Genomic DNA, 15,204 nt, shown 5'->3' on the forward strand with positions numbered 1-15,204 from the left:
AGAAAAAGAGAGAGAGAAAGATTAATTGGCTGAAAAAGAGAGCAAGGTTTTCATGCTAGCATCGTGGCGGCTAGTTTACACCACTTTGCGGTAAAAAAACAGGTTACTTAGGCTTAGTTTTATTCATAGCATACTAAAAATAAGATGCTTAAAGTTGGCGCAAATTTGCAGCGTCCACGTGAACACCAAGGCTAAATGTGTCAGAACACGTGCACAAAGTTAGAAACACCAAAACAAAAATGTACATGCACATACACCATGTCAAACACTCTCCCCAGAACAGACGCGCATTCAGATAATCAGACAAAAATACACAAAGGTTCTCAAGGCCTTCACTCACCCAGGAACACAATAGGCTACACACACACACACACAAAGACCATAGACTGAGCCTGTCAGACACGCGCACACACATACACAGCGGGGAAAGCAGTAACAGGCAGTGCTCAATCGATGGCACTTGAGGCGGTCTGTGGCTCTTGCGGAGCGCGGAACGCTGAATGGAGTGGGAGAGGGAAAAAGAGAGAGAGAGCGAAGGAGAGAGGGCGAGCGAGAGGGGGGAGGAAATGTGAGGAGAGCAGAAAGCCATTAATACTGCATCAGCCAGCCGCACCGAGCGAGAGGGAGAGCGAGCGAATGAGGGCGAATGTGAACGGGGGAGGGGAAGGCCAGAGACAAGCGCAGACTGAAGATTATACATAACAGTGTGCGCGGCAGCTGAGCCTGGGAGCGAGACAGCGAGCGGGTGAGCGAGGGAGGGGTGGCGAGAGAGCGGAGCACGGTAACGGCAGAGCAAGAGCCTATGTGGGAGGTAATTAGCTGTCTGTTTAGCAGCGTGTCACTAGACTGTCTCTCTCGCGCACGCTTTCGCTGTCCTTGCTCTGTTTAAGTGCAACGGGCCTCACGTCTTTGCTAACACTAAACTAACGTCGTCCCTGGCTGTCAGTCTACACACTCCGCAGCCGTGCAGTTCTTAAGTGAAACACCTGTCATATAGGTCAAAGCTAACTCACGTCAGTTCAACTATTATGTAAACTAACAATTGCCTAGTCACGATCAAATTATGACTTAATCCGATGAATTGAAACAAAAACGGATGAATTCTAAGAATCAATTAAATTGGCTTTGCTCAGAGGCGTTTAGAGTTTTGGGGGCCCTAAACAAGCATTCCCGGGGGGGGGGGGGCCTCAGTAGAAATCTCGTTCCTTCCCCCTCGGTAGAAATCGTGTTCTGGGGGTGGGGGGCCTTTGGTAACTTGCGTTCCTTCCCCCTCCGTAGAAATCTCGTTCTAAGGCAGCCATGCAATTTCGTGGTTTGCATGGTGCCTAAACACACTATTGGCTTTGCTCATTAAATGAACATCTAGAAACATTGCAAACAACTAGCAATGCCCTGGTAGCCAACAACTGCCATCTCTACATATGAATTTCCTAATTGCGACAATTTGTTTAGATTAGAAAAAAATATCTTCAGACAAGATATTCATATTTGAACTGCACAATTTCATACAATACTTCGTAATGTGTAGGGCTGTCAAAATGGCTGAAAAACTAAATTCGAATTTTGTATTTAAATTCGAATTATATTTGAATTTAAAATGCATAATTTCAGTTAGGGTGAAGAAAAGTTATTGGCTTCTCTTCTGAGGCTACAAGAGGGCGCATCGAGCAAAATATTACTAATGCACGTTTATTCAAAGCATAAGATAACATGACTATCTGTGAAAAAAAGTGCATAATGTTTATAAACCAATTATAATTAGTTAAGTTGCTTAAAGAACTATAAACAAAACAGCATCATGTTTGTATGCATAATTTAATACAAAGGGCGGAAAGCCAATCACACAGAGTACATTTTTCATTTAAAAACATGAGATGCAGTGGGATGGGGAAAAAAACCCGCCATAAAGTCTCGATATGTTTTTTCAAAGTTAAACCTGCATTAATTTTACATGGCTTTCTAAACATGCGGCTCCTTTGTGCGAGACACGAGTGCAACTGTGATAGATGTCCCTCTAGAAAATGCGCAAAATATGTGTTCTGTGTGAACGGCTTGGTTTCAATTTTGATGTAAACAAGATCTTCTCTGCATTGATGTTCTCTTTTCCGTGCAATATTTGTAATTAACAACGCAGCAGCGCCGCATCTAGTGGCTTCAACTGGATAGACTAACAAAAACATTATAATGCAACGACACTTACATCGTCATCGCATCTCGTGCGCCACTGATAAGGCTGCCTCCTTAAAGGCACAATATGTAAGATTTTTTTATTAAAATATCTAAAAACCACTAGAACAGTGTTATATATTTCGCTGACTTGAGTACTTACATTATCCCAAATGTTTCGAAGAATGTTTAAATCCAGAGAAATAAGCAATTTTAACTAGTGACACGGACCGTGTCCATAGTGTCATTGTGTCGCCTGCCAATGACGTCATAAGCCCTCGATTTCCGGTTTTGTAGAAAACATGGAAACGCCAAAGCCGCTTTAATATGTTGTGCATTTTAATAGACCGGTGATGACCGCACAGAGTAGCATAATAACAGAACTTTCAAATGTATCTAGTATGATAAAACAGCGCTGCTTTACCCCACATACGCACGACCGGAAGGAGCGGAAGCAGTCGACTGTGGCATACTAAAAGCTCCGCTGCTTTCGAGCCGTGTGTCACGCTCGTTCAGCGGCCTCGTTTCGCTTTGACGGCTTTCAGCCTCACCCTGCTTCATTCTACTACGTTAATAAATCATTAGCTCATCCATGAACATGATTTATGCCCGAGTCCCGTCGGATTGCATCGGCTGTGGGGATGAAGACCACAACTCCCATGATTCAACACTCAGTCACGGTGTCATCAAACTATGCCTTTGCCTCTGTTTATTTTGAATACGCGCCCTCCAGCGGCGAAAATTACATAGTGCCTTAAAAGCACATCTAAAATTCGAATGCAACTTTTTTGCATTCTAATGTGGATTTTTATTTGAAATTCGACAGATATTCGAAATTTAGATTTTTTTTTGACAGCCCTAGTAATGTGCAATTCTCTAATAATTATCAAAATTTCGACAAATGATTATCAGTGTCCTACTTGGAAATGGAAGCTCTATGACTACATTCGGCAGTTGACGTACAAACAAAACATCTTTAGCACAATCTACTATCCTACAATGACAACCTAACTTTTGACAATAATTACCAGCACCTTTCTTGAGGTCAATTTCTATTTACGAAATTTGTTCAGATCAGAATAAAATGCCTTAGTGCAATCAACAATCGTCCAATAACGACTGAACTTATTGGTGAACAATTACCACATTCTGGGAGCAATCAGCACTTTAATTATTAAGATTCCCAATTATGAAAATTCCACTAGGATCAAAAACTTTATTAGACTTTGAAAATCTGATATTAAAAAAACTAATAAAAATGACTTGACAAACGGTTGCAAACATCCTGCTTGTAACCAACATAATGAAAATGATCAAATTCAACAAATGATTACGAGCATCTTGCTTGGAATTGGAATCTCTATGACAGAATTCCACATTTACAATATTTCAGGCTAGTACTGTGGCCAATTTGGATTGATTTTTGCAATAGATACAGTTTTTGCTATAAATAAAAGCAGTTACAGACATAGGTCAGTCAAAATGGAAGTTTTAGGCTCTTACCCCTGTGAGAGAGACACCTGGATGTTGTAACACGGCAGCAGCGGTCGGTCAGAGAATTCGAACTCAAAAACTTCTCTCTGTTCATCCTCGTCTTCACCGGGTCCAGGCGGGTTGGCTAGGATGTCATAACCAGATGAGTCGTCGGCAGGCTCTATTAGTCAGACAGACAGATATTGATTAGAAATGAGAGACGAGGTGTGAATTATGGAATGACACACACACTCTGAGAGCTACCAATGGATTCCGCTCCCATGATATCCCTTCAAAGTTCTCTCCCGCCCTCCCTCTCCCTGTCAGATTCATGCCGAGACATGTTTTCGTGGTGCTGCTCTCACATCGCTCTCTGAACACGCTTTCCTATTTGCACTCTCTTCCATTAAGCGGCACTGCGGGAAGAGCTGCGTGTGAAGCCACTTCACTCGTTCGTGCATGCTAGCGGCACAGCGTACGCCTCGGAGCGAAACAGGCGGCTCTACCTCTTTCTGTTACGCTTTGGGTTTTTCCAAGGCGGCGCAAAGCTCCCAAAAATAGCTGCGCGGCTCCCTTCCACACCTCCCCTTCTCTCCCGGCTTTGTTATTCCAGGAATCCAAGGGAAAATGTGCAGTAGCAGTGGGTTTGTTTTCGGCCAGCTGGAGACGGGCCTGCTCACACACACACCGAGCGATCTGCTGATATATGGCAGCCAGGGGAACTCTTGCTACGCAGCTAGAATTCATTTAAAAAAAGAGCAATAAAAAAAATGCTGCCATCTATTTTTGCCCCCATGGTGCTGACCCCACCACCCAGCGGACGGGGGATTTTTATATAAATTCTTTCAAGCGAACATCAGAGAGGTAGAAGCACACATGGATGCTATTTTTTCAATTCTAGATCAATGACTGTCTACAAACATTGATGATTCACACAGAGATTTACCTTCAGGTGTTTATCCAACTGTCTGTTTGCATGATTCTTTTCTCATTTCCATTGTTTTTTGTGTCTGTTACTGTGGGTGTGTTGTGCATTTCTGCAAATATGTGTGCGCGTTTGAGTGTGAAAGTGGTACTCACCGCACACTGCGCTGCCGTAAAACTCCCAGTACACGCTTGGGTCATCGTCCACTCTGCCCTGCAGGTCGGCAAAGTAATCTAGAGTGAGAAAGAGAGATGAGACCATTAGTGATGTAAACAGGAAGCAACTAGAGATGCACTGACAGAATATTTGGCAGATACTGATAGCTTACCCCCCCCCCAATAATAACAAAAAATAAACGGGCAAAGAAAAAAAAAAAACATCTAAACTTCCAGCTAATATTAGCATAAGATCATGCTAATCACTAATAAGTTAATAAAGACATTAAAAATAATGCTCCAAATCTAGAATCCATGCTAAACAGCCTATAAATATTATAAAATTAAAATAAATAAAATGAATTGCTTAAAATAAATAAATAATAAATAAAATTACTTAAAATAAATAAATAAGATGCTAGATGATAGAAGACTCTACATGAATACTGATAAATATCAATAAAAGGTGGAAAAAGTGCTAATGTTTGGCGGATACCGATATGATGACCGATAAATTGTGCAAATGCTAAACAGACCGCATTCACCAAGTGACAATTAGAAGATTGTCTTCTACAGACAGCAGAGGCTCTGACGCTCTGCAAACGTTATGTGGTTGCGTGCTCAGATGCCACTTGCCACTGCGAAGCACAGCCAGCCGCAACGGGAGCCACGTTTGCCAGCGCAGCCATTAACAATTCCACCCAGAGAGAGAGAGAGAGAGAGAGAGAGAGAGAGAGAGAGAGAGAGAGAGAGAGAGAGAGAGAGAGGTTGATTAGAAGGCTCCCACAGAGGGAAAACAAATTTGGGGAGGGTCTTTAAATCAGCGCAGCAGAACGGGACAAGCCTGCTGATTCTCTCACACACACACGCACAATATGCTGCCCTGCGCTTCCAGGCCGAGCTCTTTCCTGCCTCACGAACTCATGCATAATCAAACACACACGCAGCCAGTCAGTGTGAACCTCCACCATGTGACTGAGCTGCCCTTTAACTGGCAGCCCTGAAGCTAATCCACACACATACACACACTTATTAAGACGGCTTTGGAGGTGAAAGAACTTGCGACTGCCTTCAAGAACAAATGCTGGCTGTGTACAAATTGTTTCGCGATGCCCTCTAGTTCAGCTCGAAACTTTCAGACCATTAATCAAGCTGTGCCTCAAAAAACACGACTACTGTCACTGAAAGAGAGAGAGAGCGAGAGAGCGCATTTCCTTCAGACTGTCATGGCGAGGCTGTGCTCGGGCAAGAGGAGTCACAGTGTTAACACAAACTCAGGAAAGGCCTTCTCGGTAAATGCCACGTCTCCTGCGATGCCATCTTCACATGCACCTGGAGCACAGCTTGTCTTTTTCCATCTAACCTAGCTTGAGCATTAAAACTTTACTTCGGCACACAATGGGTGGTGAACAGCACAATGACAAGGTTAACGCTCCGCTAACGAAAAAATTATAATGGTATAAACAACTCTTGAAAGAATATTCTGGGTTATTTTCAACCAAAATGTGCATTAAACAGATCTGTCAAGAAAATGACAATCAGTCTTTGGTCTGGCAAACAGTATATTTAACAGTGGGTACCAACTGCCGTGAAAAGTGTGGATTGATTTATAATAACAGTAAGTGTGCATGTACCGCTAATCAATGTAATTACCACAGTGATATACAACAGTGAATTCCAGTCACTTAACCGTAGGGGGCTCTAAAGTCGCCAAAATACACAAAACTACATACAGCTGCTTTAAATACTCAGTGTAAAATTTTTAGACCACCAGTGGCACCAAATGGAATTGCAGTTTCTTTTTATTTGAGTGGACTGACAAAGCAACAATGTTGCATAAGTAAGGGGTGGGATTTGTCCAATTGACCAATGATAGATGGCAGGAGAGTTTGCCATAATAATGACTGTTTTCGATCAAGTTTCGATTCTGTTTGGTGCTGCAAGCGGTGCAGAAATCACATGCTGTAGCTTTAAAAGTCATTTAAGCTAAATCAAGATTTCTAAAACCCGATTTAAATCCTTGAAAGCATTCAAATGCTGCTCTTGAGGTGTAACTGGAAAACCTCCCCCCACAAATCACACACATGCACATTGAAAAGTCCCATCATGCTACTAGGTGTTCCTGAAATGCACTTTATACTTTGATTTATAAAGCCCTTAAACTCAAGAATTTTGGCCTTTCAGGAAACGCCAGTAGAAAAAAAACACCACACACATCAAGCTGTTTAAAATCAAGGGGTCAAAATGTCAAAATTTTCTAAAACCAAAAAAACAATAGCCTATTTTAGCTCAGATGGCTCCAGATTAGGCCCAGATTACCATATCAATAATACAAACCAGCTTTTCCAAATATTGTTGTGTGCGACAAACCCGTACACCCTTCAAAACAGACACGCCGCACAAGACCAAATAAAGACACGCACACGGACGAACATGCACACATAATCTCCTTTCAGGGAAAGCTGATTTGCCGGTGCTAAAGGCTTCTCCTCCGCTCCAGCTGTTGCTTAGTAACCAGATAGCCAAGCGGAGCCAAACCTTCGGCTGCTACAGGAGGGAAATTCTGGGAATAGAGGTGGAAGAGAGGTACAGGGCTCTCTTACCAGACAGAAAACACTCCATTATGTCACTGTGGGTCATCTTCAGCAAACTGCGGCCTGAGTAGGTAGCTAAAGTTGGATCGGCGCCGTATGACAGCAACAGTCGGACCACGTCAAGATGATCGTTTTCCACAGCATCATGGAGAGGCCTGTTGGAAGAGAGACCAGAACATTTACTTCGCAAAAAAAATAAATAAGTAAAAACAACATTTATAATACCATTTATATTTATTTTATCCATCAAATTTTGATTAGATCATGAAAAGTATTACTTATTTTATATTAAGTTCTCCTCTGACTTTCACAATGCAACAACCTACCTTCTCCTAACATTGGAGAAGGTAGTACATTTTTACTAAAAATATGACAAATATACAACAATAATAAAAAAATAAACAAACATTATTATTATTATAGATATTCTTCATCTTAAATAAATGAATAAATCTTTAGAATAATGTGCACTGACAAATGGTTCACAATAAGACCAGGAAATTTTAAGAGAGTAAACTGGATACATTTTTATTCATCAGTCTTTTTTAGCATCCACCTGCCGATGGTTTTAAATACCAAAATCTTCATTTTTTTAAATTTCACTTTCTTTGGCAATTGCGAGATTTTCTTTTTGCTTAAGTTAAACAGTTCAATTACGTCACTTGTCCATAATTACCTTAATTTTATCTGCTGGCATTGCCCAATAAAACAGTCATTAAAACCTGTCACCATCATTCATCTTTCCGACAGGAATCGGAACGCTAAACGAAATTGGATTTTTAAGTGTATAGCGAAGACCGGGATCTCACACGCCTAATCTGCTCTTCTTGCAGTAATTATCCGAGCTAAGATTCTCGGCCTCTTCTGTTGTTGTAAAGCCATTATTACCAAACATATAATTACTGACATTGAGTGTGCGTGCGTCAGCACGTGTGCGCACATGTAATTATCTGCGCCTCAGTGGCACGCACATACTCTCAAACACAGTATGATGAAAGCACAGGAAGTCACAGAAATTAGTCCTGCATGTAAGGCTTTGCCATTTAGGTGATATCATGAATGCACGTGTGTTTACCTGGTGCCGTCCTGCGCACTGCAGTTGATGTCAGCCCCGTGCTCCAGTAAGTGCTGTACGATGGAGAGCCAGCCGCGGGAACAGGCCTCGTGGAGTGCACAGTAACCCGCATTATCCCGATGATTCACGTCACACACTTTATTCTCCAGACAGTACAAAACTACCTCCTACAGCAAGCGAGAGAGAGAGACAGAAGACGAGCGGTTACTATGGTGCAGCGAGGAATGAAATTCATTAAACACCATTAAAGAGCGCAGAGAAAGAGAGAGAGACGGGCAGAGAGCGGACAGACAGTTCCGCCCAGAGCTGATTATTGATGTGTGAGGTATCAGGGGCTTTACAGACGAATCCTGCCCCAAGCCTGCTGTTCACTTTCTATACGAGACGCCTGAGACAGCACTGTGTGTGTGAGGCTACAAGCAGCAGCAATGTAGGAGCGACTTGAAAGGTGGGGGAAATGTGAGCGATGTTTGCCCGTGCAAAACCAGCTGCCATGATGATTGTGTTGGACACAAGTTTTCCATATTTTCACACCTCTAAGATATTTTGGAGAACCCAACAAAATGCTAAGAATGTTCCTATGCGGTTGCTAGGGTGTTCGGAGTGGTCATTAGAATGTTTCAATGTGGTTGCTTGAAGAAGGATTTTAAATCATAAAATTCTAGGTTATTTTGATTGGTTTCAGCCCAGAACACCCTAGCAACCACAAATGCAACAACCGCTCAGAACACCCTAGCAACCACAAAGGAACATGTAAACAACCACTCAGAACACCCTAGCAACAACACATCAACATGCCAGAAATCGCTTAGAATGTTGCTATGTGGTTGTTAGAGTTCTGAGCATTATCATATTGCTATGTGATTGCAAGGCTGTTCTAACAACCACTCAGAATACCCTAGCAACCACACAGCAACATGCCAACGACCGCTCAGAACACACTAGCAACCCCATAGCAACATTCTGAATGATTGTTGGCACGTTGCCATGTGGTTCCTAGAGTGTTCTGTGCTGGAACAATTCAAAAGAACATAGAATTCTATGATTTGAGAACATCATTCAATTCTGCCAATTTTATCGTCCATCAGGCAAAAATTGTAAGTCTGATCGCTTAGAAAAATAATAGCATCGCTTTACTGAGATTTGGCATAATAGCAGTTGATACACATAGAAAGCTATCAATGTGTATCACCCCCATTCGCACTTTCTACCATTCGAGTACACTGATTATGAACAATGTCTGGAAGAGGCCGGAATTACAGAGAGCCCTCGCAGAATTAATTGGAGAGTTCTTCTGCAAGCTTGGGTTCAAAGGAACTCCCACATCCATCACCGCAAGCCGATTCTTCGTGCACGGCGGCAACAAAAACAAGCGCGCACACACAGATGGGCTGGAGAGGGGAGGGCCGGTGTCCGCTCGGTGCTCAGACGAATGAGGGCATTAGGATTCAGGAGGCGTAGCACTCGCACTTCAACCCTGGCAGTGTCTCTGAGAGCGCATTCAACCCCTCCCTCGACGGAGTCACACAGTGGTACGACCTGCCCCACGCTGCTGCCAGCAGCTCTGCCTCGCGCTTCCCGCCGGCTCCGTATCCAGGATACGGCATGCCGCTGGCACGACTGAAAAAAACCCCAAGCCGTTAGCAGGGGCGCCGAGCCGTTAACGAGCCCAAGCGGGAAACTCTTGCTCCAGTGCGGATGTTCGCTCCCGTCGGCCTGGAGAGGTGGACCAAAACACATGGAAGGTAAAACATACACACACACACCTACCACGCTTTATTACCAAAAGCGACCCGCAGTTCAAGGGAGAATTTCTCTATTTCCGTTTATGTTTCCATCGCCTCATTCCCTTTCCAGTGAGGTCTCTCTCTCTCCTGCCTCAGGGAGTTCCTCAGTAGGGATGTTTGCAGGCAGGAGAGCTAAGTGTTACATTAAACAGACAATAAAGCAGTGTTACACAGCCTAGCGAGAAAAAGATTTGTCGTGATTTTCTCCTCAGAAATGCTCTTTGCTGTAGCGTTTCCTCCCCCGCTGTCCCTTGCTAAAACGACTCCCAGCTAACAACTGCAATCAATGCTTCATTCAAGACACTTAACCCCTTCACAACAGCAATCTCACAAAACAAGACGCAGGCTGGCTCAAGACCGAACCCGACATGCAACCATTTTACCACAACCTCAAAGCCTAGTCATCCCAACCCACATCGTAAAGAAATAAAAGAGCAAGAACTACAGCTGGCTTAGGGAGAGAGACACTCAGACAGGAAAAGAAGGGGAAGCTTTACAAGGCAGACCTGAACTGAAACCAGTCTGGGTCACTGCTAGTCTGGAGTCAAATTCTGATGCTGGCAGCCCCCTTTAAAACCTGTGATTCAAGTTCAAACTCAAGTCTAGAATTTCAAGGGTTCAAGAAAAAAAACTTAATTACGACTTCTGGAATTCTAAGACAATTTAAAGAGGGTTCCGGAACTGTAAGACCACTAATAAAATGTTCTAGAATTCAGATGCACTTACAGAATACTGAGGTGGTTTAAAGACAATTCTGGAGCTCTAAACCAGTTTCCAATCAATTCTGAAAGTCCAATGTAGTTGATAAGGGGCTAGAATTTGATGCAGTGTATGACAAATGTTCAAATTCAAAGGTAGCTGAGAAACCTTTCCAGAATGGGTGTTTATAAGAATTCCCGAATTCTAAGACAGCTAACGATGAGTTCTAGAATTCGCAGGCAGTTGCTCAATGTTTGTGGAATTCTGAAACTCTTCATAAAGTCACAGAACTCTAAGACAGCTGATAAATAGTGCTAGAGTTCACATGCAGTTGAGTCATAGAATTCTGAAGTAGTTCAAAAAGTTCTATAATAGATGCAGTTTGTAAAGAATTTTAGAAGTTTTAATTCCAATGGACCATTCCAGAATGGGGTTTATAAAGAGTTCCAGCGTTTTAAAAACTGTTAATGAAGAGTTCTGGAATTCTCCAGCAGTTTATTAAGAGTCACAGAATTCCAAGAAAGCCAATAACAGTTCTGGAATTCTTTAGATCCAACATTATAAGACCTCTATTAGTTAATTCTGATATTAATTCTAAAGCTTTTTAAACTCTGAGATAGTTCAAAAACTGCTATAGAATTTAAGCAAATTTGTGTGGATTTTTTTTTTGCCTAATGTGTAGCGGTTGCTTAATGATCCTCTGGCTGCGCACAGTGCTGACGAATGTTCTAATTTTATATGCAACTCAGGAAAAAACAGCCTTCAGACTGAGCAGACATCACGTTGCATCGGAAAGTGAGCGGCTAGGGATAGAAACAGACAAAAAAAATGACACAAGAAAGAAAGAGCAGGATAATGTGGAGGGGAGAGAGGGAGCGCCGAAATTCCCTCAGCGTGGTTTTAATTGAGAGAGCCATGGCTGGAGTGGGAGTTGTGATAACAGTGGGAAAAGGGCAATGTTCATTTTGACAGGCATTTTTTATTTAGTCTTAAGTCTTTATCTTGAGACAAAAATGCTTAATAGTCTTAGTCACATTTTAGTCATTTGAGTCTTTCATAGTTTTAGTCGACGAATAGTCATTTAATTTTTGTCAACTTTTAGTCATTACTTTTAGTCAAACTGCAGTTACCAACATTTATTTTGGTAGCTATTTTATATGTAGTCTTCAAACAAAAATAGACATTAATTATTCTCTCTTTAGACCAAATCAATTAAGCTTATGAGGCACGAAGACGCGGCATAAATTTCGTCATAGATTTTATAATCCGATATTAGTTTTAGCTGGTCAACGTCTCATCTTAGTCACAGAAAAAATGTTCGTTAACAAATATTTTTCATTGTCGTCTTCGTTGGCGACTTCGTTAACACTGGAAAAGGGTTGAGGTGGCCTCCACAGAATAAGTGCATCATTAACGGATCAGGAATTTCACTGACAGCTGGCCAGGACGTACTGAACGTGATGCGTCTCGCTCAGCCAGACCTTTGACTAAACGACAGTTGCAAACCACAGTTTGTTTTTACATGTAATTTAGGGGCGGGTTTATCTTAATCTAAGATAAAGTGTGATTAATCTAAAATTCTGAATATCTGTCAAACAGCTTTGGCAAATCCATTGGTTAGCTCTTCCACAAAAAGTAATCTTTGTATTAATCAAGTATCTGAAAAAACCCCCCCAAAACTTCCCTTTGTACCGGAAGTTGTATGAAGTCAGCCAATCAGTTCTGCACTTGCCAAATCAAGGAAATACTTTCCAGTTTCATGTGCAATATGCATCAGTCATTTAATGAATGACTTTGGGCGGTCAGGAGGCATCTGTGGCAGAGACTGCGAGATATGCTCTAAGAGTTGAAGGTCTGTATCCTGCTATTTGCAGGCTTGGCAGACAGTGACAAAACAGAGTGCGACACACACACACCTCACTGACCCTCTGTATATACACACACACCTTCTGCTGGATACTAAATTGCAAACATTCACATGTGAACACTATTGCTTTTAAAGGGATAGTTCACCCCAAATTAAAATTGTCATCATTTATTGACCCTTATGTATTTCCAAACCTTCATGAGTTTTGTGTTCCACAAAAGTACCTTTCTGTTTTTGACCAGTCAATAAGGGTCCAGTACGACATTGACAACTCTATTGACTTTTTATGGGAGTGAACTATGCCTATTAAAGCTCTGTTGTCATTTATTGACCCTTATGTCTCAACCATCTTTTTTCCCTTCCTAAAATATGCACACTGCAAATAATCTGAGAGGGAATTTAGATCAGATTAAAAACAATGCATGCAACAGGGTTATTTCAGGTCACAGACTGTTCTGCGGTCGCAATCTAGATCAAAAGATTCGCTTGCAAGGAATCCTTAGTACGCGGCCTTGAACGGACAGCCTGACCAGCGGACACGCTCATACCGTCAACTGTGGAAAACACGCAGGTTTTTCCACTTGCGCTCGGTTAATGCCTGCAATGCAAGCCAAAATGACTCAATAAAACAGTTAAGCCATTCCTACACACAGGGCAGCTATTTCTAAACACTTCAGCTATTCCTAAATATTTGCTATAAATGAAAAATGTAGCTATTCGTAAAATTCTTCTTTTTTCTGCGAGAACCGTCAGCCTTTTTTTGTGGTTAGAAATGAAGGAAAACCCACCCTCCATTTCCGTGGGCCGTTAATGGCGGGCGTTAGTTTGGGGGACGAGAGATCGGGAGGTGTGCGGAACAGGCGGCTAATGGCTTAAAACAGCGCGTGTTTAGCACCTTCAGCCGAATGATTAATTAAAGTGGAGATTACGGCGCGCACTTGTCAGATCGCTGATTGGACCTTAATGGCAAAGAGCCATTCTGCCTGAGAGCAAAATTACCGACAGAGTCTAGCAACCGCAGCAGAATCAGACAGAGAGAGAGAGTGTGTGAGGAAGAGATGGATAGGGCTCTTTCACGCACACACATAACGATAGGTTTCAATCAGCACACAAAGGCCAGTTTTGTCTGAGTCATAAAAGAGGGAGGCAACAACCAAACACAAGTGTAAATAAGCAGCATCGTAATGCAAGCGAGAGGTCAGCGCCGGTGGAATGTAATGAAAGAGTGTGTGTTGCTGTAAAACTCTTGGCTTGAAAGCTAAAGGGAGGTAAAGAAACGCAAACAAGTGAACAAGAGACGTTGGGGGAAGGGAACTACAAATGTGTGTGTGTGTGTGTGTGTACTGGTTTATATATCCTGGTGGGGACTGACCAGCGGACACGCTCATACCGTCAACTGTGGAAAACACGCAGGTTTTTCCACTTGCGCTCGGTTAATGCCTGCAATGCAAGCCAAAATGACTCAATCGCACACGCACACAGAGAACAGCTCGAAGGCGCCCGGGGGTTTCATCAAGCCAAGAACGGGTTGTTTTGAAGGTGCGAGCCCATGAGAAAATGGAAACGAGAGCGCGCGCAAAACTACGTGCCGTTTGCATGTTTACTGCAGTTGCGCTGGGACCGAGATGGAGTGCCACGTTTAAGTGTGTGAACTCTCGTTCTCTAGCGCTGAGACACACACACACACAAACGGAGCAGCTGCCGCGGTCTGTGTTGAAAGGTTCGGCCGCGCAGTCATGTCATATTTCCGAGCTCTGGCAGCGCCGCGGAGCTGCTCGTGGCTTAACACACACACACACACACACACACACACACCGAGAGAGCGGCTTCCTGTCTGAGGCAGGAGCGCGGGAGAGAAAAGGAGGGGGACGGAACGAACGAAGACTAGAAAAACAAGCCGATGTGGACTGACAGAAAAAACACACGCGAGACGGAAGGTCTGTCCCCACCTGCTAAGGCCCGACGTGAGGGGGTAGAAGGTGAGGAGAACGAGCGAGAGAGAGAAATGAGGAATACAGGGTGGGAAGGATTACATTTTATCTCGCTTCCTCTACACACACACACACACACACACACCGCACGGATAGGCGCCGAGTGCCCTCCGCTGCGCGCTCTGCCGCTCCCCCACCGTATATGTGGCGCACGCACAGCCCCGCGAGAACAGCCGCCTTAAACCGATGTCACCAAGCGCATTTATAAAGCCATTAGAGCAGAATTAGACCCCGAGCGCCAGCGGGGAAAATCACAAAGCCCTGAGACTCAGCGGTAACGAGAGCACGCGCTCTAGACAAGCGTTCGAGAAAATCCGCCGCTAGAGGAACACTGTAGCTCTCTGCGATCTGGGGAAAAGCTCATTAGGGGAAAAGCTGTTTAGCTATTAGTAAAAAAAAATTTTAAAAACCCAAGGGTTGTTATTAAAATACAGTTCGGCTTACCGTAAAACAGCTTAGCTATTAGTAAAAA

General features: G+C 43.1%; 1 protein-coding gene across 2 annotated transcripts in view; it reads right to left on the reverse strand.

Annotated features, from left to right (window-relative positions):
• The window catches only part of bcor (BCL6 corepressor), a 47,709-nt gene that overhangs the window by 1,333 nt on the left and 31,172 nt on the right, over positions 1-15,204 (reverse strand). For both annotated transcript variants that reach the window (XM_016282624.1, XM_016282623.1), the window contains 4 exons: positions 8,389-8,555; positions 7,323-7,468; positions 4,720-4,797; positions 3,670-3,820 (listed from right to left, as the gene is read on the reverse strand). In XM_016282624.1, the coding sequence (XP_016138110.1) occupies positions 3,670-3,820; positions 4,720-4,797; positions 7,323-7,468; positions 8,389-8,555 (542 nt within the window). The remainder of the gene's footprint in view (positions 1-3,669; positions 3,821-4,719; positions 4,798-7,322; positions 7,469-8,388; positions 8,556-15,204) is intronic.

Source organism: Sinocyclocheilus grahami, unplaced genomic scaffold (genome assembly GCF_001515645.1).
Source record: "Sinocyclocheilus grahami isolate Dianchi unplaced genomic scaffold, SAMN03320097.WGS_v1.1 scaffold163.1, whole genome shotgun sequence".
Classification (NCBI taxonomy): Eukaryota; Metazoa; Chordata; class Actinopteri; order Cypriniformes; family Cyprinidae; genus Sinocyclocheilus; species Sinocyclocheilus grahami.